The sequence below is a fragment of the Leishmania infantum genome, chromosome 35 (genome assembly GCF_000002875.2).
Source record: "Leishmania infantum JPCM5 genome chromosome 35".
Lineage (NCBI taxonomy): Eukaryota > Euglenozoa > Kinetoplastea > Trypanosomatida > Trypanosomatidae > Leishmania > Leishmania infantum.
This window is the reverse complement of record NC_009419.2, coordinates 2,015,240-2,038,306: the sequence shown is the minus strand read 5'-3', so window position 1 is coordinate 2,038,306 and position 23,067 is coordinate 2,015,240. Positions and strand designations below refer to the sequence as shown.

Here is a 23,067-nt window from a genome sequence, read left to right as displayed (position 1 = left end):
TCCTCTTGTCACGGTTAGTCGTTGTTTTCCATATGCCTGTCAGCATGGAACGGGTTTGTGGTCCACTTTTGCACTTGCCTTAGGAGACACAAGCTGTGATGATGTAGATGAGGGAGGGGGTGCAGCTCGGGTCAACAACCCAGCGCTGCGGAGAGAGGAGGAGTGATCGGTGGCATGCGGAGTGCAACGGCAAGGGCGTGGACCGGGCACAGCAGAGATCGCAAATGCTACGGACGGCATGTGCTATACCTCTGCGGACCCGGTGCTCAGCGCTTCCCTGGATGCGTGCTGCAGCGCTGCGCAGTATCGTAGAAGACGGGCCTCCGTCTCACCTTCTGATGTTTGCCGCTCGAGTGACCTCTGCTGAAAGGTGCACACCGGCGGCGCACGAGTGCCGTCGTGGACTACGGCGCCGCGGGTGAGCGTTTGGTCAAGACGATCCACTTCGTGCGCCAGCAGCACTGACGCTAGCCTGGTCACGGCCCCGGGCGCCTGTTGGAGGTACAAGCACCTGACCGCCGTCTCCGCGTCGTCCTCAAGCAGTGGCCGTCGCTGCATATGCTCCAGGGCGTCAGTCAAGTAGTTGCCGTATGCGCTGTACCACCGGGATGGGGCGAGGGTCATGGCCTCGAGAGCCTCCATCGTGCTCACTGCCAACGCAGGAGTGCACAAGGAATGCACGGGGCGCGCGTCAATGTCTGCGTGGGCCCACGCCGTCAGAGTCGGGGGTGCAGGGCTTACATCTAGCGCAGCGCACGCAGTCACACACTCCTGATATGCGTCCTCCCCTACACACGCTGGCGACCGTGGCGGCACTGCAGAAGGCGGGTGCGTCGGAGAGAGTCCAAGCAGAAGCAGCTCCCGCGCGGTGGTGGACACAGCATTACCAAGTTCAGAGTTCGCCTCCGTCTCGATCGCCGCGGCGGCAGCAGCCAGCAGCACAGCATAACGCACGTGCTCCGACGGCTGCCAGTTCGCTGTGTTTCCCATGAGCGGCGACTTCGACACGAGACACACGAGAGAAGCAAACGACGAATAACAGCTGTAGCGCAGCGCCCGGAGTACCGCCAGCACATCCGCCGCAGTGCTGTCTGACCTCGCATCCACCGCAGCCACCACGCGCATGGCGATGGCTTGCTTCACCGACTGGGAAACGTTCTGTGGGCCAACCACTTGCAGCATGGCGGTGAGGCAGCGACCGGCGTCGCTAAGCGTAAAGGCGCCGCGCATCATCATCCGGAGCATTACCATTTCCAGCAGCTTGTAGGAGCTCGGCGTGTAGTGACAGCCGGCGAGGCCCTCGAGGAGGGCGAGAATGCACGCGGGCTTCTGCGGCTGCTGCAGCGCGACACCTATTGTGGTCGACATCGCCGTCAGCAGGCGCTCGTAGGTGGACTTAACCTGCTGCTCCGATGTCTTGCCCATTAGCGCTGCCAGCAGCGGCAACGCGCGTGTCACATCCTCGAGCGTTAACTTGCTTTTGCCGAGGGCTGCCTTCTGGGCGACGTGCCGGAGGAGGTCGCACCGCAGACCCTGCGCGCCGGCTACCATTCGCTGGTTGGCGCTTTCCAGCCGACCAAGGAGCTCTGCCATCGTCGTGGATGCCCTGGACTGCAGGCGCGCGTACCGAAGCCCCTGCGCGTTCGCGCGGCCGATCTTTTGATGCACGCGCACCTCCGGGTGGTTGTGATCGGCATACGACTGCAAGTCCACGAAAGGAATGTTCTCCGCGTCGCCGCTTAAGAGGGTGGCCGGAGGGCCATCGTGATCGTACAAAAGGCGGCGGCATCGTGCAAGCACCAGTCGCGTGAAGTGCCGCAACACGCGTCGACCCTCAGTCGTCGCCGCGCGCTCCGGCCTGGACGTCGCTTCGCTGCCGCCCATCGCTTGAAAGAAAGCGGCATTCTGCTCCTGTATCTCAGTCACGTACCGCAGCAAGACGCACAGTTCTGCTTCATCGACGTTCTCGAGGGCCGCAGCGTCGGAGAAGAGAGAGGCAGGCACGACCCGGCACAACGCGTCGAGCAGCGCTTCCCGCACGACGGCGCCATCGGCGTCACTGAAGCGCAAGAGCTCAGCAGCTGCGCCATCACCTTTCCCTTGCCCGCAGATCTGCATGACTCCGATCACCCGAACCGCGTCTTTCACGCGAGACAGCACAGGAATCGAGGAGAGCCACGCCTGCACGGGGGCGGCGGCAGCGGTGGTGGGCGAGGCCGCCGCATCGCAGGAGGTAGACACCGACGGAGCGAAGGCGGCCGACAAGGGCACGCCGTGGTTCGCGCACAACGCACCGAGAGATATGAAGCGATCAGCCACGGTGTCCGCCGCGTCTCCGCGTGGCTCACCTGCCGCCCCCTGTCCAACGCTGTGGAGGAGGTTGGACAACCCTGCAGCGCGGACACACGAGGCGACGATGCGCACCTCCCTCGACAGGTCCAAGGGCGCAAAGTCAGAAGCGTTAGAGGTGTCGAAGGGCCGGTGCTTCCGAACCGCAAACGTCGAAGCCGCCTCCAACCATGTGAGCGCCTCCATCATGTCCGCGATCGGTAACACCGGCAGCGACTCGTCTGCCAGCGAACATTGCTGTTCACGCTCGGTGTCCTCGACGGATGCAGCTCGCGCGTCGCCATCATTGGCTGCAGCGTCTGAGGGCCACAGCAGTTCCTTGACGTCCTCGTAGCGATGCCGTATAGCGAGCCAGTGTCGGCGACGGCGCGTCTTTCGATCGAAGAGCTCGTAGTCAGGACCGTTGTTCAGCTCGCTGTACATCATCGACGTCTTCATGCCGCTGGTGTCCATGAGCACATAGTCTTTGCACAGTCGCACAAACGCCTGTTGCAATGCCCGCAGCTGCTCTTGGTTCAGCTCCACAAGGCCCTCATCGCCGGCAACAGAGGCGGCCGCAAGGCATTCGTCTACTTCGCTTGGCATATCATCTTCGAGATCGCCAACATCACTGAAGCTCGTGTCGATTTCATGCCACCCATCCCTCGCCGCACCCCGCCGCACCACAGGAGGATGGGTGAGCTGCGCCACCGGTATCGAAAAGGTGAAAGTGCGCCCTTTTCGATTCGTGTAGCGGAGCTTCGTGGTGCCAGGGACGTGCTGTGCAATGACGCCGGTCCCTACCTGCTTGATGCGGGGATGCCTGTCCGGCGGCGTGGAGAAGCCGAGAGGACTGGCGCGCCCACCAATCGAGACACACCGCTTCGAGGTGAGCGCAGCGTACACCGTGGGTGTCAAGGCCTCTGCGCTACCTTGCAAGATTCCACGCGGGCCACAGTGCATCCTTCCAGCACTGTGATCGCTGAGAGCAGGTCACACACTGAAATGGGAGGCAGGATGGTGCACCGGAGGGAGAGAAGACAGCACAGCACCGAAAACACACATGCACGCACTGTGCCGTGTTGCATGTTAAGCGGCGATCCCATCGAAAGACGAAAGGGGAAGTGAGGCTCAGTGGAGAGCAGGTGAGAAATGCGACCATGGCATGCGGAAAGACCGCTCCTGTGTTCGCGTCGCCAACGCGCTGGGCTGGGATTGAACGACGGCTGATCCGCTGAAGGTTCTGGCCCACACGGATGTGTGCGTGTCCCACTTGTACTCGCGAACGCCGCAGAGGACAGCAGTCGATTCTACTTCCTCACTCAACGAGCACAGACTCGGTGAGAGGGAGAGCGTTCTCGCTTTGCCCATGACCGCTTCTTTACTTCTTCTTGCTCCTTTTCGTTTACTGACGAGATCGGCGCGCACCTCCACTGTTCACGCGCACGTGCACAGCAACGGAAGGCACACACACACACATATATATAAACACAAGTCTATCGAGGGAACACAAACAAAATGAGAGGCAAACGGAGCGCGCGCAAGCAGAGAAGCACAGCTGTTACCACACAAGCTGATGAATACAGAAAGTCGTCCACAAACATTCGAAAAACGATAGCGCGCGACGGAACAAGCGAGACACGAACACACGCGCATGAAACCCGAAAGAGCTCTTTTTTTCGTCGCCTTCCCCCGTGCCCCTTCTCCGCTACAGCACAGGAGATCAAACGCCACTCGAGCCCCGCAGGCGCACAGGTCCCACCAGCGCGGTGCGAAGCAGTCGTGGACACACGCGCTGCAGCAGTGCGCCCACTCAGCCATCTGAGAGCACGGCCCCCCTGCCTCGTGCCCTACCAACCTCTCTCCCCCTCTCTTTGCCTCGCAGGTCTCGCCTCACAGCCGCTCCCCCATCATGCCGGCCGCCAGCCCTCGTGCATCCCTCCTCGGGGCATGGCTCAGCCCCCCCCCCGCACCAGCAGGCAGTGCGCGAGGGCCGGGTGAGACATGCGCCCGAGTCGCTCTGGCACGCTGCCCAATCATATGGATGGCGCAGACGTGTGCACGGTTGCAGGCCGCCCCAGTACAACGCTATCCACGACCACGTCGCCGACGCCAGCAGTGGTACATCGCCCCGACCACCGCTACGTCGTCGGTGCTTGACCCTGTCCGCACCAGAAGAAGTAGGGTTCTGACATTGGCAGGGGACAGAGGTGAGGTGCCGCGTGGCCTCCTCCCACACACACACAGAGTGGGGGTGTACGGGGCCCTGTGATACCAAGCACCGTGAGGTTTGTGCCGCCGTCATGAGGGGAGCAGGAAGAGGACACAGACAAGCTGAAGCAACAAAGGGCCGGAAGAACACAAATGAAAAAGAGCACGTGAGGGCAAGAAGAAGGAAAGAAAAAAAAGAACGAGAGAGATGAGGGGAGAAGGAAACGGAAAAGCACATGCAGGCGAAAGAGGCAGCTATAGATCGATATATATATATATATGTATATAAATATACGAATATGCACGTGAAATAGGAATTCAGCTGAGCGAAGCAAACCGTCACCCGTGAGAAAAGCTCAGAAGACACCCAAAATAGAATGGGAGAGTGGAAGCGAAGAAGATAAAGGTGCCACAGGACCGAAAAGAAGAATGAAAAAAAAAGGCACAACGCTATCAACAACAAAAGGAAGCTTATGATCCAATACAGGTGCGATGTGTCTGCTCAAACATACACGTACACATACATGCGCAACGGTACCCGTGAGCACGGCACGTGGATGGTTCTCTCGTCTCTCAAGGAGAGCGGAAGAATGGAATAGCGTAGAACAGGAAAGAGAACAAAAAGCAGCCAAAGCATTAAAACAGACATCATGCGCACAACATATTTTTTGTTGTTGGAGGGGGAGGGGGCCTTCTCGCTCTCTCCTCTTCTCTGAAGGTGAGGACGATGAAGGCACGCATTTAGCGAAAGACGATTGATGCGGAGAAAGAGGAGACGCAGAAGGGCGCAGTGGTGACGGCAAAGAACACATCAAAGCGAGACGAAGCGGACTGGCAAATTCTGTTCATTGCCGTCGCCGCCGATGCCGTTGTCCCGCCCACGTGCTCCTTTTCACTCTCCCTGCCATGCACAAGGCTCTCTGGAGCACGCACGCACTCGCCTAACCGAAACTTCAGCAGAGGAGGAGGCAGGACGCGGAGAAAGGCGACAGGATGCAAGCAGCGAGCTGCAGGCGTCGTTCAAAAAAGATGTGCCACCCACGGCGCCAAAGCGGGACGACATCGGGAAGGGCAACAACAGAGAGGCGCTCGGGAAGAAAAGGCGTACTGCGCACTGCGCGACGGGCGCGAGAGACAAGACGCGATCGGAAGAAGGAACACCCACACGCAACAACGAAGGAAGGTCTCAGCAAGGGGCCGAACATCGCTGCAGTCACAGCAAAAGACGACCCGTCTTTTTTTTTGTCTTCTTCCCTCAGCTATCAGACGTTGAAAACCACGAAGCCGTCTTGCCACAGCCGCAGCCGTTTCCCGCGCGTGTGCCGTCTTACACTTCGCTACAGATTCCAAGAGGAGGGCACCGCACGGCAGCCACGGTCCCCCCTCCAAAAAAAAAAAGAACTCTACCATGCGCAGGCCAACCACTGACCAACGAAACACAGTCTAAGTGCAAGGAGCGGACAACAGCACTCCCACGATCACTTGCCCCTCCGCGCACCTCTTCTCCGTCCCCGCCCCTTCCTCAAGGTCCAAAGATGAGTGTATCTGTGCTAGCCTCACTCGCGCGGGCACCCAGCGGCACCGCGTCGAGTTTTCTCGGGCCATTAACGGCCGTCCACCAGCTCGTTTCCTTCAGGAAAACGACTTTCTCAGCACAACATGGTACCGGCACATGAGATACATTCACCAGACGTGAGCCGCCACCTAACCTCTTGTCGATGACTGAACTGGTGACATAGAGCAACGAAGAGAACTGCGGAGCATGAGGAGGAAGCCGACATGGTGGAAGCGCAAAATCGCCTGCTCATGCGCGTGGGCGCCAGAGTTAGGAGAAGGGACGAAAGCAAGACGTCAAAACGAAGTGCAGGCATGGGCATATATACCTGGGCACCCCTCCCACGACAAAAAAAAGTGCACCGGAAACGGCAAGCGTACACACGGCAGTGCCTTCAGTGAACTCTGCTATATCAGCTTTGGTAGGCTTCGCGCGACCAGATCCTCACCCGAGGCGGACGTCGCCACCGCTCCGTGCACTTGGTGCAGCGTGCTTTGGTTGGAGACCAGCGTGCTGGACTTCGTCGGCGACTTCCCGTCAATCACCGGTAGCTTGCGGCTTGCCGTCAGCGTGCCGTTCAGCGAGGGCATCCCGTTGGTGGTTTTGCGAGGGCTGCTGCCGAGACCCATCGAGGCGTGCGCATCGTCCGTGACAGTAGTCGGTCTGCTGATGCTGGCGCTGTGCTTAGGGCGGTGGCTCTTCTTGTCAGCTTCGCGCAGCTTGCTAAAGTACGCGTGCCGCAGTGCCTCTTTCGCCGTGCAGCGCTGCTCCTCGTCATATGTGAGCAGCTTCTTCATCAAGTCTAAGGCATCCGCGGAGACGTGTGGCAGCAGCTTCGCGAGTCCGGTGCCTTGCTTTTTGGGGAAGTCGTAGTCCATATGCGTGCCGAACTTTTTCAAGCGGTCGAGAATCTCGGTCGGTGGAGTGCCCAAGACATTGTGAATGCGGTGGACCTGGTCCAGCTCGTTGCTGCCAGGAAAGAGGGGGAAGAGGGCGATGATCTCGAAGAAGACGCACCCCGCGCTCCACAAGTCCATCTTGTAGTTGTAGTAACCATCTGTCAGCAGACACTCGGGGGCGCGGTACCACCGCGTGGAGATGTACTCTGTGAGCGGCAACTTCGAGTAGACGCCTTTGCACGATCCGAAGTCGGCAATCTTGAGATGACCCTCGGCGTCGATGAGAAGGTTCTCCGGCTTAATATCGCGGTGGAAGACACCGATGCGGTGAGCGTGGTCGAGCCCCTTCAACAGCTGATACATGTACGACCGCACCTTCTCCTCGCCCAGGTACTGCTTCCTCCCTTTGATGAGCTCGTAGAGACTCATATCCATCAACTCCAAGACAAGCGCGAGGCGGCCAGTGCTACGGTCAAAGAGCACCTCCACCAGGTCAACAATGTTCGGGTGCGGCTGTAGGCGCCGGACCGCTTGAATCTCACGAAGCCGGTTCACCTGCTCCTTGGACTTGAAAGCCTTCTTCATGCACTTAATTGCTACATATTGCTGCGTCTTGATGTCCTGCGCACGAAGCACCTCGCTGAAGGTGCCCTCACCCTTCTTGCCTAAGATTTGATACTTCTGCATCGCGCGCCCCCACTGCGCACACCACTGAAGAGAGGTGGAAGACACGAAAACGGAGGAAACAGAAAGAGTCACCAACACTGCGGAACACCTCACACAAAAAGAAGCAGAGAAAAAGAGAGAGGTGCGCGAGAGCAAAGAGAGAACAGCATTGGTGGAAAGCAAACGGCGAGTACGATCGTTGTATCTGTGCCACCTGTCACGCGGCTCACTCGCAAGCTCGGCCCCTCCTCAAGCTCCCAGCAGCAGCGTCGCGTAAGACAGTAGGAGAGACGGGTGAAGCGAAGAAAGCCGAGCTGAAGGAAGATAATACTTTGGCGCTCTCAGTGTAGAGTGCTGAAACCAACGTAGAAGCGTGAGCTCCGTGGATGTTGGTGAACGAAGAGGCAGAGAGAGCGCGACGATGTCGGGGAGGCTAGGTGGAAGAAATACAAAGAAGGCAATTATTGTAAGAGGCAGAGAGAGAGAGAGAGACAGAGCTCAGAAACAAAACAAGAAGGCGCGTGTAGGCACGTACTGGGAAAGACGCGAGAATTCAATCTGTATTTCAGGCCTCTCGATGCTATTCCGGTATGGTTCGCATAATACATAACGGTTGCGTCGGTTTCTGTGGGTGAGTAGGGATGGGATCGCAAGATGCAAGGAGCGGTGAGTCATAAGTTTTGGGAAAGGGTAAATAATAATAACCACGAGCACAGAAAGGGAAAAGGAGAGAGCGAGAAAACAGAAGAGTGACGGCTGAGGAAGAGGTAGTGCAGAGAGCCACAGACGGAAAGCGGCAAAGTTGAGGCCGTAACTGCCCCGTGGCAGCGCGACACGACTGCATGAGACTGGCACGCTGCCAGTTGTGCAAGTCTCACGCCGGATCGCTGACCGCATGAAAGCAATGGCATCGCGCGAGATAACTCTCCATGCTGCGCCACAGACGTCCGTAGGGCCGAGTAGGCTTCACTTGTACGCTCGCCAGAGCGCCTTCCGGTTTCACGAGCTCCACGTGTGCGTCGGCGGTACAGAGTTGTGAGTGGTTTGGTTGTTGTGGAGAAGTCACAGGAAGCGTGCAAGACGCGGTCCAAACATGCTCTGTCTTCGAGGCGGCAAAAGGAGTGGGCTAATGCAAAACGTGTAAACAAAAGCGAGATAGAAAAGAGAGAGAAACATCAAAAAAGCGGAGGGGAGAACGGGAAAACCCGAAGAGGCAACAGCGCAAACAAAAGAGGAGAGAAGGAGCGAGTTGGCTGTCGCGTAAAGGGAAGTGCGTGTGTGTGTATGAGATGGAGTGGGGGCGTCTCTGCTCCCGGTGCTATTTTCTGGGCAGAGAGCGCCGTTCATGTATCTTTTTCTTTTTTCGCTTGTTGTTCTTGTATGTGCAGTGGCACATCCAGCAACGGGAGCCAAAGAAAAAAAGGAAAAACATAAAGAGAGAGAGACAAGAACCAGAAGTGAACAAAGGAAACACACACACAGCAAACCCAAGATGCAGCTGCGTGTACACACTTACACACGGAGACATACGCGTAGACACTGCCGTAAGAGTTCACATGCACGGAGGAAGGAATGGAGAGTGATCAACACGAAGCCAGGTAAGTAAAAAAAAAGAACATCGAGAGTTGACTCGTCAGCCGTCTTTTCGCTTTCTTACTTCCTCTTTTCGATTGAAGACGCGGTCAAGCAAAAAGTGCGATGAAGATGAGAGTGACACAGCGTGCCCTGGAGCACACACACACACATACACACATACATCCTTTCGTTTCTCTCGTCTCATGCTTGCCCTCGGAAGCTCTGTATGTCTTCTTTTGATCCCTTCCCACCGCCTCACTGCCGCGTAAGAGTGCTAGAACACTGCGCCCCACCGTCAAGCCTGCCTGCAGTGATACATTCGTGTGTCGCTTTTCCTGCTCTTTTCTTTCCTTTTCGGGGCTCCGCCTGACAGATAAAAGAGCAGAATATGTCAGAGAAAGAGGTAGGGAGGGAGAGGGGGGGTTGAAGGGGTCGGCCGGCAGAGTGTGAAGAGGGACATGAATGCAAACCTACCGTCAAGGGACGTAATGAGGCAGAAGATAGACGATGCGGAGGAAAACCAAGAGGGCTTGTTGGGGGAAGAGAAGACAATCACATAAATAATCAAAAAAAAAAAACAGCTGTTACGCAGCCAAAAAAAAAAGACGCCGTAACGTCGAATCGAAAAAGGGCGTCTTACGAGTACACGTGGCAGAGCGCTTGGAGATATAGAGCGTAAGGCAGAGAGGGGGGAACACGCACCGGCGACGCTAGCGCAGAGTGCATTCTATCTTGCTTCGGTGTCTTGTTTTACTCCTTCTCGTCTCTTTCTCTCTTGTCTGGGTGCGCGATCGGTGGAGGGAGAGCGGGAGAGAGAAAGAGAAGGTGATGGGAGCAGCAAAAGCAAAAAAGCAAACCAGCAAAAGATATCCGCATCATTGCCCATCAACGCACACGCACGTAGAGAGAGTAAAGAAGGAAAAGAAACAATGTGAAAGAGCTGTGAAGGAAGAGAGCGTTTTTTTTTTCACTTTCGACCTTCTCACGACTGACGGTGGGTGTGTGGGGGGTGTACGGGCTCCGCTGTGCTGACATCGCTCCTTCTCCCTCACCCCGCTTGCCATCACAGCGCGGCGAAGAGCACACGCGCGAACGAAGCGGGCCGAGAACACAAAAAGAGAAATCTTCGAAGAGAATGGAAAGGGAAAAAGTCAAGACGAAGTCACAGTAAGAGAGTAGGCCGCGAAGATAAGAGAGACTATCAACAGCGGAGTGGGATGCGAAAGGAGTGTCAAAAAAAAAATAGCACAAGCATCCACACACGAACAAGTCACCACGCGACTCCAGATCGATCGTCACATCGAGTGACCAGCTCACCTCCTTCTGCTGCGGACACACGTAGCCATATGGCTTCAGTGAAAACGAGGAAGAGGAGGGAAGGGAGGCCGAACCAGAAAGGGCACTTAGCCACAATACTTTTAGATTTTTCTTCTCGTTGCGTCTCGGTGAATTAGCCACCCTTTTCCGGATTGTACATATATATTTTTCTTCGCTGGTTCGCACACAAAAAAACGCACGCCGGCAGTAGACGGGAGCGAAGTGTTTTCCTTAGCTGTTCCGTATGGTTGATTTGTGTTTCATGGCTCCCCTCCCCTACACACACCCCATTTCTCACTTCCGTGAGTATGTGCGTGTCGCCGTGGGAGAACAAGCGCCGTATCGTCATCCTTCAAGCTTCCTCAGGTAGTCTTCACCGTCGCGAACAACACGCTTTTCTCTTTTCTGCTCATCGCTGTCCCACCCTTTCTTATTCATTGCCAGTAGGCCTCACCTTCATCCTCGGTAAAGCGAAGAAGAAAGGGTGCCCTTTCCAGCAAGCCGCGGATGAACATCGCGAGGCTCTTCACTGCGTCGGAAGCTCGACGCCCTTCTGTAGACGTGAAGCCCCCATCGGTACCCGAAGACAAGCTTTGGAGGCGGCAGCGAACAGACGAAAAAGGCGAGTGGCAGTGGTACTTTTTTTCTACCGCATGCGTAGATTTCACAAAACACCAATGAAGCATTCCTGAGCACGCAAACAAAAAAAGCCTGAAAAGAGGAGGGGGCGCGCACGGTCGCCTTAACGTTTTTCTTTTTTCTTGTGCCTTGCCAATGCGCACCCTTCGAATTCGCATTCCACTACAAAACGTCCACTATACCTACCACGGCGGTAACGGACAAACAAACCGAAAAATGAACGCTTCTTTGTGCAACGCCCAAATCCGCTGCCCCCAGCGCACATTCGCATGCACCACCGCGGCTCACCTGCCGCCGTGGCACCACCGCCAAACCCTGGCCGCCCAGGGTGAACCCCCCCCCCCACCACGGCGGCATGGACGTGCGGCCAACGGGCCCTTCCTGTCCTACGCCGCCCCTACCTCGCATGTGCGCCGCGCGGCCGGCGCCGGGCTGAGACGGGTCCCGGCCGTCTGCGCGCCATTCGCCTACCCACGGTGGCCGCGGCCGCTTTGGGCACGAAGGTGGTGTCAACGGCCCCCCTGCCGTTGGCGCTGGCACCGTCCCGCCGCGCGGCGGCACCGCAAAGCAGCCGCGGTGCGAGCAGCGCCACGCCGAAAGGGCAGAGCAGACCCTCTGACGGACCCCGCTCGCGCGAGCACACCGCCCTACGCCTGGCAAGCCGAGCCCTGGCTACTTTGATGGCTCCTGCAACGTGTCGGCCAGTGTCGCGCATGGGTTGGAGGTCTACGCCGGGAAGGCGGAAGGGGCAGCGATCCTCCTCCGGGCACGCGCGTGCAACGAGCCGTGTCCCTCCCGGAAATGGACAGTGAGCTTGGCCGCGCAGAGAGGGGTGTGCATTTTGCTTTGGGCTGGGCACTGAACACCATGAAGCGCTTCAGCGGCCTGTGCTCCGCCCTCCAGAGTGCGAATCGCAGCGTGACCTGTATGACATTCTCGCCAGAGGAGGGCGTGAGGAGTGTGAGCTCATCAGCACAGAAGGCGTAGTGCAGTTCGCCGGTCTTGCGGAGCCCCATACCCAGCAAGTCCACTACAGCGGTGGAGAGAAGAGGGCCTCGAGCACACTCCTGTGGGACTCGGCGTGTAAAGCGGGATATCTCTGGTCTCTTCTCGCGGAGGCGAACGCAGACAGGACCGCCGTCTCAGAAATCCATGATCCAGCGAGTAAGTTACGGCGCTACGCTGCGCTTCTTCACTGCCGTGAGGTTCCAAGTCGAACGCACGAAAGCAGAGCCCACAAGCGCTGCGCCAATCTCGGTACCCGACTGGTGCGGGGGTACTTCGTGCGGGAGCAAGCCTAGGGAGACCTCTAGTGGAGTAGTGGGGATGGAAGCCAGACTGCGGCGGCTGGAGCCTGCCTTCCAGATGGTCCTGCACACGTCGCGAGGTCGGTCGTTTGAGCAGCTTGCACAAATTGCTTGTCAGCGTCACAGGGAGGTAGGGCGCGGTATTATCGTTGGGTCTGTGCTGCTCCTGGAGGGGCACGATGAGTCCCTCTTTGCATATAGCAGGAACGCGGCCGGCAGCGACGCTCTGATTGCGGATGCTCAGCAGTGCTCTCCTGCCGTGCATCGGATGGGGGGAGGGCTTTGACACCCTCTCACAGTGTATTTCGGTGAGTCCCGGGCAGGAGCCGCCGGTGGACCTCGCATAACGAGCAGAAGAACAATAAAAAAAAGCACTGAAGGATGGTGAAGGGCGCAGGGCAAATGAACACTGATACGACACATACACTCACCGGCAGCGTTTCTCACCCCCACCCTCTTTCGTCGAGGCACTGTGCTCAAGGCCAACGTTCCTTTTTCTAGCGATAAAACAACATACACCATACACACACCACCGCCCTCAACACACGCCCCAGAGCATTTTTCCATCTACAGCACGTGAGAAGTGTTAAGTTTATCAAAGGAGATTGTTCCATTGAAAGCAGACCCCAGCAGCAGAAAGACGACGCCAAACAACAAGATACAGTGTGGAGAGGGCCGCGAAGCTCGCGCTCTCTTCTGCATACAACCACGCACACATGCGTACACCCAGGAGGACGATTATCAATTACGTTGCGACGTTATCCATGTCATTTAGTGAAACGGCAAAGAGAAAAGCATTATTACCAGATGCACATGCAGCTGTCTTATGTCGCGCGTGTGCGCAACAGTCAAGACGGGGCTTTGGCAGGCTGCGAGCAGAGGTGGAGATCAGACGTGATACAATGAGAGGAGGAGTCACCGACAGAAAAGGGAATAAACACCGTCTCCCTTGTCACCCCCCCCCCCCATTTGCCCACTCATGCCCGTTGCTGCCACGCTACATGTACGAGTCCTCGCATACTCTTCGTGAGACTCCCCGCTTCCCTTTGAACAGGTAGAGCGGCGCCAAGCAGAGAGACACAGAGAGAGGCGGCATCCACTCGTTAAAGCCCTCTTTTTTTTTTTTTTTGCGCCTCCCTCCGTCGTCATACCCGAATGGCGATGAAAGTGCCGAGACTACCGCCCAACACGCCAAAGACGAGCATGCTGATGGCGGTGACAAGCTCCATCGGCTTGCAGCGGTCGAGGCCCCTGATGTGGAGCATGATGCGAAACGCTGCCGGGTAGGAGAAGCAGATCGTGCTGCTGCAGAGACCTCCGAGAAGCGCGATGACGACGACGATACCTGTGACTTGCATGGCCAGAAAGATGCTCAAGGCCGATAGTAGGATGCTAGTAACTAAATTCTGACGCGTGGTGATGGCCGCATGCGCCAGCTCGTGCGTCGCCGTGTTGTGGCCATACAAGAAAATGAACACGGCATCGCGACAGGGGAACAAAACGAGGACATAGGCGGCCATCACTGTAAAGGAGTACACCGCCTCGCCGAATGCGAAGAGGTGATCCTTGAAAGGATCGTAGTTTGCGAGGATGTTGCCGGTGATGTTGGGGGTGTGGGTGAGGTAGCCAAACAGCCCAACGACTAGGTACACCAAGCCAGTGATGCTGACGCTCAGCGACGCCACCCTCATCATATTTGCGCGCGTGACCGTTCTCAGATTGTTGTAGATCTGAAACACGAGGGACTGGCAGTCAAACGAGAACATCATCACCGGCATAGCCAAGAGCGCGCGCTCACTCACTGACAGATACGTGACCTTGGCATGGTTGTGCTTCCCGTCGTAGGGGACAAGGTAGCGGTACACGATAATTGCCGAGATGAGAAAGGTGGCCGTGATGGCGACGAAGCAGATGTAGTTCATCTTTGTGATTTTCGGGATACAGGACAGCGGCAGCATTACGAAAGCCCACGCCATGATCATCACGTGCGAGCTGTCTGTCAGGAAGGGCAGATACGGCTGAAGGAGCGGCAGTATTGGGGTGAAGATCTCACCAATGACGACGATGTAGCCAGCCGCCATGCCGATGTTGTAAAATATGAGAATCCACCGCACTGCCTCCTCGAACCACCGGCCCAGTAGCTCGCGTGAGATGTCTTCGTACGACTTGAGGTGAAGACAATCAATGCACCGGATCAAGTAGTCAATGGAGAGCACCGTCATAACTCCAACGAGGACGAGCATGCCCACCACAAAGCAAATTCCTCCGTCCTGGAAAGTCGATGGGATGACGAGCACCCCGGCGCCGATAGTGGTAACCGACAAGTTAAGCGCTGCCCCCACCACACCACGGCCAGAAACGTGATCCCAAAACTTCATGTCTCTCTGCGCGGGTGAGTGTGTGCGTGTGTGCGCCAGCCAAGAGGGAAGTGTTGGGAGAGGGGAGGGGGTGGACGGGTGATGAAGATAGGTAGAGTGAAAGGAGAGGCAGGCCATCGGTAAGTTATGTGTTCGTCGCACGGCGTGTGTCGTGCAATCTCCGCTTATCGCACCTAGCGCGACAACACAAAGGAAAACGAAGACATGAACAGCAAATAAGACGCAACTCAGTCGGCGGCGGGAGGGGGAGCGGAGCAACGTGGTGGCGCGACGCTCACAAACCCTGATATGCTTGCCGTACCACAAGCACCACGATGGGGAGTATGCCGAGGAATGCACACTTGCGCGACTAAGTTCTTCCCGTTCTGCGGTTTCATGAGATCCTCTGTTGTGTGCTTCCTCTGTACCCGAGCGCATTACATATCCAGACAGAAGGAAGCGAAAAAAAAAAAAAGGATGCGGTGGCGAAGAAAGAAAGAAGAGATGCTGGCTTTCCCTTCCTCGCGTAAGCGCACGCGTGCAAGAGAAGGTAATCAGGAGCACATGCCGCCAAGACGAGCGCTGCTGAACAGCATCACGTGGAGTGAAAAGACAGAGAGAGAAGTGGTTGTACATCGAGACATGGGCGTAACGAAACATAGAGCGAAAGAAAAAGTAGATCAACAATGACGTGCGCGCAGGCGCCCATGACAGCTTGCAGGTAAAATACATCGTCTGCCAACGTCTGTTTACATGCATTTGCGCTCCTTATCCAAGTAGGCCGCCACATCAGGGGCGGTGTCAGGGTGTGTGTCGGCGCGGTGCCCTTCGAATTTGGAGAAGAGGTTCGCCCCGCCTTCGACGAGCATTTTTGCTAGCTCCATGTCGTCGATCGACATGAACAGCGGAGGGCGACCGTCTGACTCGCGCGGGGCATTGGGGTCAGCACCTAGAGACAACAAGGTGCGCACAGACCCCGTCAGCTGTTTGCAGCAGGCATACTGCAAGGGTGTCATGCCGTCCTTCAGTTTGCGGGACAGGTCCACCTCGCCTGAGGACACAAGGCGGCGCATGACGGGGTCATCCTGCGCTTCGACGGCTTGCACCATCTCGTGCTTCGCTAGCGTTACGGTTGACTGATCAATGTCGCGGCTCCGTTCCACGGCGCGGTAAAAGATGACTCCGGAAATGCGGTCCCCCTCATCCAGGTCGCTCTCACTGTCGCTTTCGCGGCCAACCTCGCGACGCTGTTGGTGTTTCAGCGCCGCAGCGGAAAAGAGGGTCTTTTCAGCCGGCATAATACGCGACCACTTCGTCCCTTGCGTGGCGGTGGGGCGTGCCACGAGGGAGCTGTGCATGAACAATGGAGGAAAGGGCAGACCCACCGGCGCGTTCAGGTCAAAGGGCATAGTGACGCCAAAAAAGCAGCGGAAAACCTCACGACGAGGGTAGAGGTGCGGCTCGGGGAGAATCTTGTACAGGGTGCGCGCAACATCGCGGAAGTACGACTCACTCACAAGGTCGCAATTGGTGATGTACACCCAGTCGCCATTGTTGATACCCACGTCGATGTAGTCCGCAACGTTCTGCATGCTCTGCAGCTGAGCCACGTCAAAACTCCAAACGGCAGAGTCGCGCTTCTTGGCCAGGTAGCACACGGTCTGGAACGGGTCACCGTCTTGCTGCACAAAAATGATGGGTGTTCGGCAGTCCGAGTTCTTGACGGCGCGCTCAACGTACTTGAGCGGCGAAAAGTCCGCTGAAAAGTTGGCAATGGCACGCGATGCCATGAGTCTGTGTGCGTGCGTGTATTGCGCGTATTTATGTGAACTTCTGCAACAGCCTCGCCGGCCTCGTTGTGATCGTTTGGTGTTAGAGTGAGGCAGTGGCACTGGAGACTTAGGGCGAGCAGCTGACTCCTCGCGTCTGTGTTGTACACCCCATGTGAACAATCAAGCGAGAGGGGTGATGGTGGCGGAGAAAAAAAGGGCATCAGGTAGAACGGAGAAGGTGACAGGGCAGATGCAATAGTAAAGGCTCAACGTGACGTCAAGGAAGAGACACGACACACTCACACGCACATACCCACCGAGCAAAACGGCGCAAGCATCCTTTGTGCCTCGCACGTGCGCGACACCGACTTCATCTATGTCGCGGAATACCGTGTACACCCACAGCAGAGAGAGCGTCAGCTGCAGCGTGAAACAGATCGGGTGCTCACGGAACCGTTGCCCATCTTCGAGTTGATGTGTTAGGGTCACGATCACCTTTTCGCTGTCGCCTTTCGAAAAACAAAACACATTGAAAAAAAAAAAAGACAGCGCTACGTACGTGCGTGACCTTCACCAGAGGTCATCGCTGGCCCGTGGCGTTGGGCGGCGAGAGGACGATATCGGATGATAACCCCGAGGCTGTACTGAGTAGTGCAACAGCACGAGCTCTCATTCTTTCACACCGCAGGTGTGCACCCGCGGAACGGAGAGAGAGAGTTTTTCTTAGCGTTAGTTCATTTCAGCCAGCTTTCAAATCTTTTTTCCGTTTTGTCTCTAGATGCCCTGAGCAGTCGCCTATACGTATGAACGAAAAAAAAAAGGGGCATCGAGGGAATGGAGAGGAGGAGGAAGAGGGGACGACGATGAGAGCGTGAGACGAGGGGCTGCGCTGAAGACGCACGCACACACAAAAGAGCGACGAAAAGGGCTAAAGGTGACCGAGCTCAATCACCTTCATGCGCCGAAGGTCCCCAATATTGCGGGCACCGCAGGTAAACATGGAGACACGCAGCTCCTGGCGCATACGCTGAATCACTGCACGGACCGCCTCTGAGCTTTCCAGGGCAGCCGCAAGAAACGGCATCGCCGCCGTGGCGTACTCGGCACCCATCATGAGGGCCTTGGCGACGTCCATGCCGTTGCGGATACCGCCGCCGGCGATGAGGTGGAGGTCGCCGTTGACGGTCAGCGGCGCGCTCTCACGCAGGCAGACATCGGTAGGCACACCAATGTCGCGAAAGAGGTAACCAATGTTCTCTTCCTCCACCTTGTATGGCTGCCGGCGACCCTCGATCCAGGCCCATGACGTGCCGCCGCATCCTGAAACGTCCACGTACTTGACGCCGCTGGCCTTGATGGCCACCATCGATTCGTAATCAATGCCGTGACCGACACCTTTCACGAGTACCGGTACCTTGATGAGCGGCAACAGCTGGCGCAGCTTCTCAATCAGGCCCTCGAAGTTTGTGTCGCCCTCCGGCTGGCAAACTTCTTGCGTATGGTTCAGGTGGATGCACAGACCGTCGGCGCGCACCGAGTCCACGAGGTTGTTTACCTCCTTTGGGCCAAAACCGTAGTTCAGCTGCACCAGGCCGATATTGGCTAGCATCGGAACCGAAGGACAGAACTCCTTCACGTTAAAGGTGTGCACCGCCGACGCATAGCGGTTGATGATGCGCATGCTACCAAGCCCGAACGGGATCTTCTCGGCCTCGCACGCCTTTGCCAGGTTCTCGTTGATGACGCGGCCGTGCGCCTCACCGCCGGTCATGGAGGAAATGAAGAAGGGAAAGGATATGCGCTTGCCCATAAACTCGCAGGACGTGTCGATTTTCTGCAGATCAACTTCGGGAAGTGCCTTGTAGGGTAGCGTGTACTTGTTCCAGATGGAGGTGCGCCTCTTGTGCGGCTCGACGTCCTTATGCAAGCAAATGTCGATGTGGTCCTTCTTGCGCTTCTGCACCGCCGCCTCGCGGTCAACCGTGCAATCACGAGAGCGCATTACTGCGTGCCAAGATGCCAACCGCTGGGGAAGGAGGTGAAAAAAAAATAAACGAAAGAGGCGAGCAAACGAGGAATTGACTGTTGGACTGCAGAGCAAGCGGTGTAACATGGCAAAGTTGTGAGCGTCTTGTGCCACTGTGAGGAGGAGGGGGGAGAGAGCGCCACGCTCACGGTCCAGATAATATGAGTTTCTGGCTGACCACAGGGGGTATTCACGAGAAAGAGGCGGGTGCGTAGGAGGTATGGATGGAGAGACGGTATAACCCCGCTGCATGGGAGGGCAGTAAAAGAAGGAGTTGTGGTAATCCAGCTCCGACCGAGAAAATGGCCCCGTCGCCGCGAAGGGGGGGGAGCGCTGAAGGGCAGAAAAGCGACGGCGCGCTGCGGCTTGTCTCGCTGCACGAGTTAGCGACCATCTGTGTTAAGACATCCACCGCCCAAGAGCGCCACAGTGAATGTTGCTTGCGTGATTAATCGTCTCTATCGCAGACGATGCACTCCCACCTCCTCCCCTGTGCCGTGATGATGGAGGGGCGATGGCGAGAGGGGGAGGCACACGCCAACAGAGAAGCGTGTCGCCTATGTGCGGGCGGCGTCTTTGCGTGTCCCAAGGAACACGAGGTAGTCGTTGACCGCTTTCAGGGCAGTGGCAGCGTCGAGGGACGGATAGTGCGCCTGTGGGTCTGACCCGGTGTGCTTTGCGCGGGTGACCTCTGCGTGAAAGGAGAAGTCCGGCGGCAGCTCCACCTTGAGTGTTTGAAAGAGCTCGGCAAACCGAAGCGCGGCGCTCTCCTCCGCGTCGTCCAACCAGAACAGCTGCCGCTTCTTCTTGCCGTGAGGAAGTGGCGTGAAGCCGAGGCTGGCCATCAGAAAGCGTAGCGTGAGCGATCCCTTCATGGCGGTGAGAATTTCTTTGAGCCACATGATCCGCAATTTCTGCAAGTAGATACGAACGAGGTACGTCATTTCGACCTCGAAGCTGAGCAGAAGACGGCATAGCGACGGCGTGTCGCCGTCGTTGCACGCGGCGCAGAGAGCGAGGGTGCGGTTAACCGGCTCCCTGGCGATGCTGCTGCCAGCCCGGTCGGTACCCTGCAGCTGAGCGTTGATGAAGTGAATGAGCTCCGTAGAGAGAGAGTCGTACTGTCCGCTCAGCGTCAGATACACCAGGCGGTAGAGAAAGAAGTTCTTCACATCGCACTGACTCAGGTCAACGGCGTCCATTGCATAGAACTGCTTCAGACCTGCTTGGCACTGATTGAACTCGCCAATGTCGCCAGTCTCCAGGCAGAGCCGCGCGTGCACCTCATACACCATGACGGTGAAGTTGTCGACAATGTTCTGCACTCGCAGATCCTGCCGCATGCCCTTGAGCTGATCACTCAGGTACTTCTGTGCAGCCTTCTTGCCTTCCGTCTTCTCCAAGCCCGTGGCGTGCGTGGTAATGTGCGCGTACGCGTCCTTCAACACCGCGAGGGGGCGAATGTCCTCGACCAGGGGCTCGTAGCGGGTGTAATGCCGCTCCAGCTCCGTCGACATCCCGATAAATTCGCGCGGGGCGGCGACTTCAGCGTCCGTGATACCAGCAAGCTGGAAGAAGAACGTCTTATCCTTCCGCGACACAGCAGGTGCGGTGGATGGCACAGCTCGCTTGTGTGGAGGCTCGTGCGGTACGGCTTCCGGCGCGGGCCTCTTGTGCAAGGTTGGCGGTACGAAAGCGGTGCGCGTGATGGCTGCTGTCGGGGTCATCAACGCGTTGTACGATGGTGGCGGCGGCTGTGAGGGAGGTGGCGGGGCCGGTGACGGCACGGGCGCTGGAGACGCCTTGGCTTGCAGGCTCTTAGCGATATTGAGCATTTCTACAAAGGTGACCTGCTCGTAGCGGCGGTGACCGAGGGCCACTTCTCTGTCGTAGAGGCTGAAGCCCTGCTGCACAAAGGGCTGCAGCGACGCTGGGGCGCGTCGCATTGCCTCTGCCAGCAGCGCCGCTCGCGTGGGATTCTCGTAAGTAGCGGCGGTGCCACTCGAGGAGGCTGCACAGGCGCGGCGACTCTCTTGCCACCACTCCGACGTACAGTCAGGCGAATCGGGCGGCATTATAACGCTTTGCTTGGCCCACATGATGGCTGCCACACCACCCGGCGACTTCACGGCATCCTCCACCGCGCGCAGAGCCCACCTTTCGTACTTCTCCTTTTTCTCAACAGATGTCTGAGCCCGCGCTAAGAACGAGACTCGCGTCAGCCAATCGCGCAGCGGCTTCGACAGTGCGACCCCATGTGCCCGCAAGAAAGCTGCCGTCAACACGTCCTGGTGCTGGCTCATGCGCGTGCACGTGTTTGAGTTATTGTGTTGTTGTTGTGAATCTGACATTCACAGAGGACACTCTGAGACGGAGAGAGAAGGAGGGAGGGGGTGGTGGTGGTGGTTGGAGGGGGGGTGAAGCCCAAGGACAGGCTCGCTTTGGGGACTCTACCGGTGCGGACGAGCGCGCAGCAATGATAAAGAGTTTCAAGAGAAAAGTTAGGTGAGGCAAGGATGCGGTGGACGTACCGGCGGGAAGAGAATGCAAGAGACGGAGACGCTGTCCAGGAATACGGTCACGCTCGATAGGGGTAATAGAGGAATGCCTCCCTTGAGGTACGAAGGCAAGCGCACGAGAAGAGGAGCGGACATGAGCGGTAGGAAGAAACCAGTCTGCCTTCTGTGACGCACTCTCTGCCTGCACACAAGCATAGTCAGCTGCACACGGTGCACACTGATGTGCGTTCTGTTCCGCGGATTCCTCGTCAGTCTCCTCTGCACCTAGACATCCTCTGACAAGACGATGCCGGCAGGGCGTAACTCGACGCACACAGACCCAGGTGTGTTTCGCTTTCTGTTTCCCCTCCTCCTTTTTCGGTTTAACGCTGGGATTTACGCGGCGCTAAGACTTCACATGCGCATCGATCCACTTCAGCAACAGCAAAAAAAAAACAGACACGCTACTCATTGGCTGTTCTTAGCATGATTTGAAGAACATCCTCGTCCTCTAGCTCATGTGAAATACCGACGCGCTGTGGCTGGTGCTTCGCGCTCGTGCCCCACACAAGGGCGTACTTGAAGCGTGACGCAATATCCTTGTGAATGCGCTTGCAAATGTGCTCCACACTTGCGTCGCGCTTCACGACGAATGGCTTGCCGAAGTCAGGGTGCTCACCATGCTTCTTTGTGTAGATGCGAATGATGTTGAGGTGCTCCCACACCTCATCGATGACCTCGTCGACGTTGAGATCCCAGTGCAGCGACAGCACGACAGAGTGCGGCAGGCGACTCAGGCGGTCCATCTCCTCCATAGTGATCGTGTCAATCTTATTGTACACGTACAGGCACGGCATGTACTTACGGTTTCCTTCTATTACATCGATGAACTGGTCAACAGTGATGTCTTCGCGCAGGGCCACATCGGCGTTAAAGATACCATAGTCCTTCAGAACCTCCTTCACCATCTGCTCGGAGACGCCCCTTGTTTGCGGCACAGTGGAGCTGTAGCTTACGACATTCATGCTGCACGATGCCTTCTTCTTGAAGGTGACGTTGGGGAAGCGCTGATTCAGACGGATACCAACGGACTCAAGCTCGCTCTCGATCTTCGAGCGCTGTGCCTCTGCCTTGGCAGCGTCGAGCATGAGGATGATCATGTCAGCAGTGCGCGCCGTCGCGATGACCTGGCGACCGCGGCCCTTACCCTCTGCGGCACCTTCAATAATGCCAGGCAGGTCGAGGATTTGGATTTCTGTCCCCTTGTGCATCAGCTTTCCAGGAATGCACGTCAACGTGGTGAACTCGTAGCCGGCCGCCTCACTCTCTGTCTGCGTGACACGCGAAAGAAAGGACGACTTGCCGACGGACGGAAACCCGACCAGGGCGCAGCGCACATCGCCGCTCTTGCGAACGTCGAAGCCGTCCCCACCCTTCGCGCCGGCCGCGCGAGCGGCGTTCTCCATCATTTCTGTCTTGATGCGCGCCAGCTGCCCTTTGAGACGACCGACATGGTACTCCGTCTTTTTGTTCTTTTGTGTTCTCGCGATCTCCTCCTCGATAGCCTTTCTGCGCTCCAGAAGACCCATGGTGACGTGCCTCCTCCCTTGCTTGGAGGAGAGCCCCACAAATGACCTTTGGTGTGCTGACGCCGGGAGAGGAGCGCGCTTGTCGGACTGCCGACACGAGGCAGCGGGTGGTTTCACGCAGGAGCTCGAAATCGCACAACGAGATGAGGAGCGAAAACCGATCAATGTGAGACGTCTTGGCTCCCTACCGTGGCCCGTGTGCCTTACCTTTGCCCGAGAAGCAAGTCTCGCGCCTTCTTGTAGCTGGTGGGTCAGTGTCAAACAATAGAAGACGACCAGGTGAGCCTGCAAGCGCCCGTTGTGCAAACGCGCCTGCAGAACCGGGCGA

At 57.2% G+C, this 23,067-nt stretch overlaps 7 protein-coding genes across 7 annotated transcripts; all 7 read right to left on the bottom strand.

Moving 5' to 3' along the window:
* Positions 1–243: 243 nt before the first annotated feature.
* On the bottom strand, positions 244–2,934 carry LINJ_35_5340 (conserved hypothetical protein; the record flags this gene model as incomplete). Its single annotated transcript, XM_001469287.1, has 1 exon — positions 244–2,934. The coding sequence occupies one exon, from the start codon at positions 2,932–2,934 to the stop codon at positions 244–246; it is 2,691 nt and encodes an 896-aa protein (XP_001469324.1).
* A 3,567-nt stretch (positions 2,935–6,501) lies between these two features.
* On the bottom strand, positions 6,502–7,680 carry LINJ_35_5330 (putative protein kinase; the record flags this gene model as incomplete). The annotated part of the gene is made up of 1 exon (XM_001469286.1): positions 6,502–7,680. The coding sequence occupies one exon, from the start codon at positions 7,678–7,680 to the stop codon at positions 6,502–6,504; it is 1,179 nt and encodes a 392-aa protein (XP_001469323.1).
* A 5,962-nt stretch (positions 7,681–13,642) lies between these two features.
* Positions 13,643–14,875, bottom strand: AAT27 (putative amino acid permease; the record flags this gene model as incomplete). Its single annotated transcript, XM_001469285.1, has 1 exon — positions 13,643–14,875. One exon carries the CDS (start codon positions 14,873–14,875, stop codon positions 13,643–13,645), a length of 1,233 nt encoding a protein of 410 aa, XP_001469322.1.
* A 728-nt stretch (positions 14,876–15,603) lies between these two features.
* On the bottom strand, positions 15,604–16,644 carry LINJ_35_5310 (conserved hypothetical protein; the record flags this gene model as incomplete). Its single annotated transcript, XM_001469284.1, has 1 exon — positions 15,604–16,644. One exon carries the CDS (start codon positions 16,642–16,644, stop codon positions 15,604–15,606), a length of 1,041 nt encoding a protein of 346 aa, XP_001469321.1.
* A 910-nt stretch (positions 16,645–17,554) lies between these two features.
* LINJ_35_5300 (putative isomerase) lies at positions 17,555–18,628 on the bottom strand (the record flags this gene model as incomplete). Its single annotated transcript, XM_001469283.1, has 1 exon — positions 17,555–18,628. One exon carries the CDS (start codon positions 18,626–18,628, stop codon positions 17,555–17,557), a length of 1,074 nt encoding a protein of 357 aa, XP_001469320.1.
* Positions 18,629–19,209: 581 nt separating this feature from the next.
* Positions 19,210–21,003, bottom strand: LINJ_35_5290 (conserved hypothetical protein; the record flags this gene model as incomplete). Its single annotated transcript, XM_001469282.1, has 1 exon — positions 19,210–21,003. The coding sequence occupies one exon, from the start codon at positions 21,001–21,003 to the stop codon at positions 19,210–19,212; it is 1,794 nt and encodes a 597-aa protein (XP_001469319.1).
* A 611-nt stretch (positions 21,004–21,614) lies between these two features.
* LINJ_35_5280 (putative GTP-binding protein) lies at positions 21,615–22,739 on the bottom strand (the record flags this gene model as incomplete). The annotated part of the gene is made up of 1 exon (XM_001469281.1): positions 21,615–22,739. One exon carries the CDS (start codon positions 22,737–22,739, stop codon positions 21,615–21,617), a length of 1,125 nt encoding a protein of 374 aa, XP_001469318.1.
* Between the last annotated feature and the right edge of the window lie 328 nt (positions 22,740–23,067).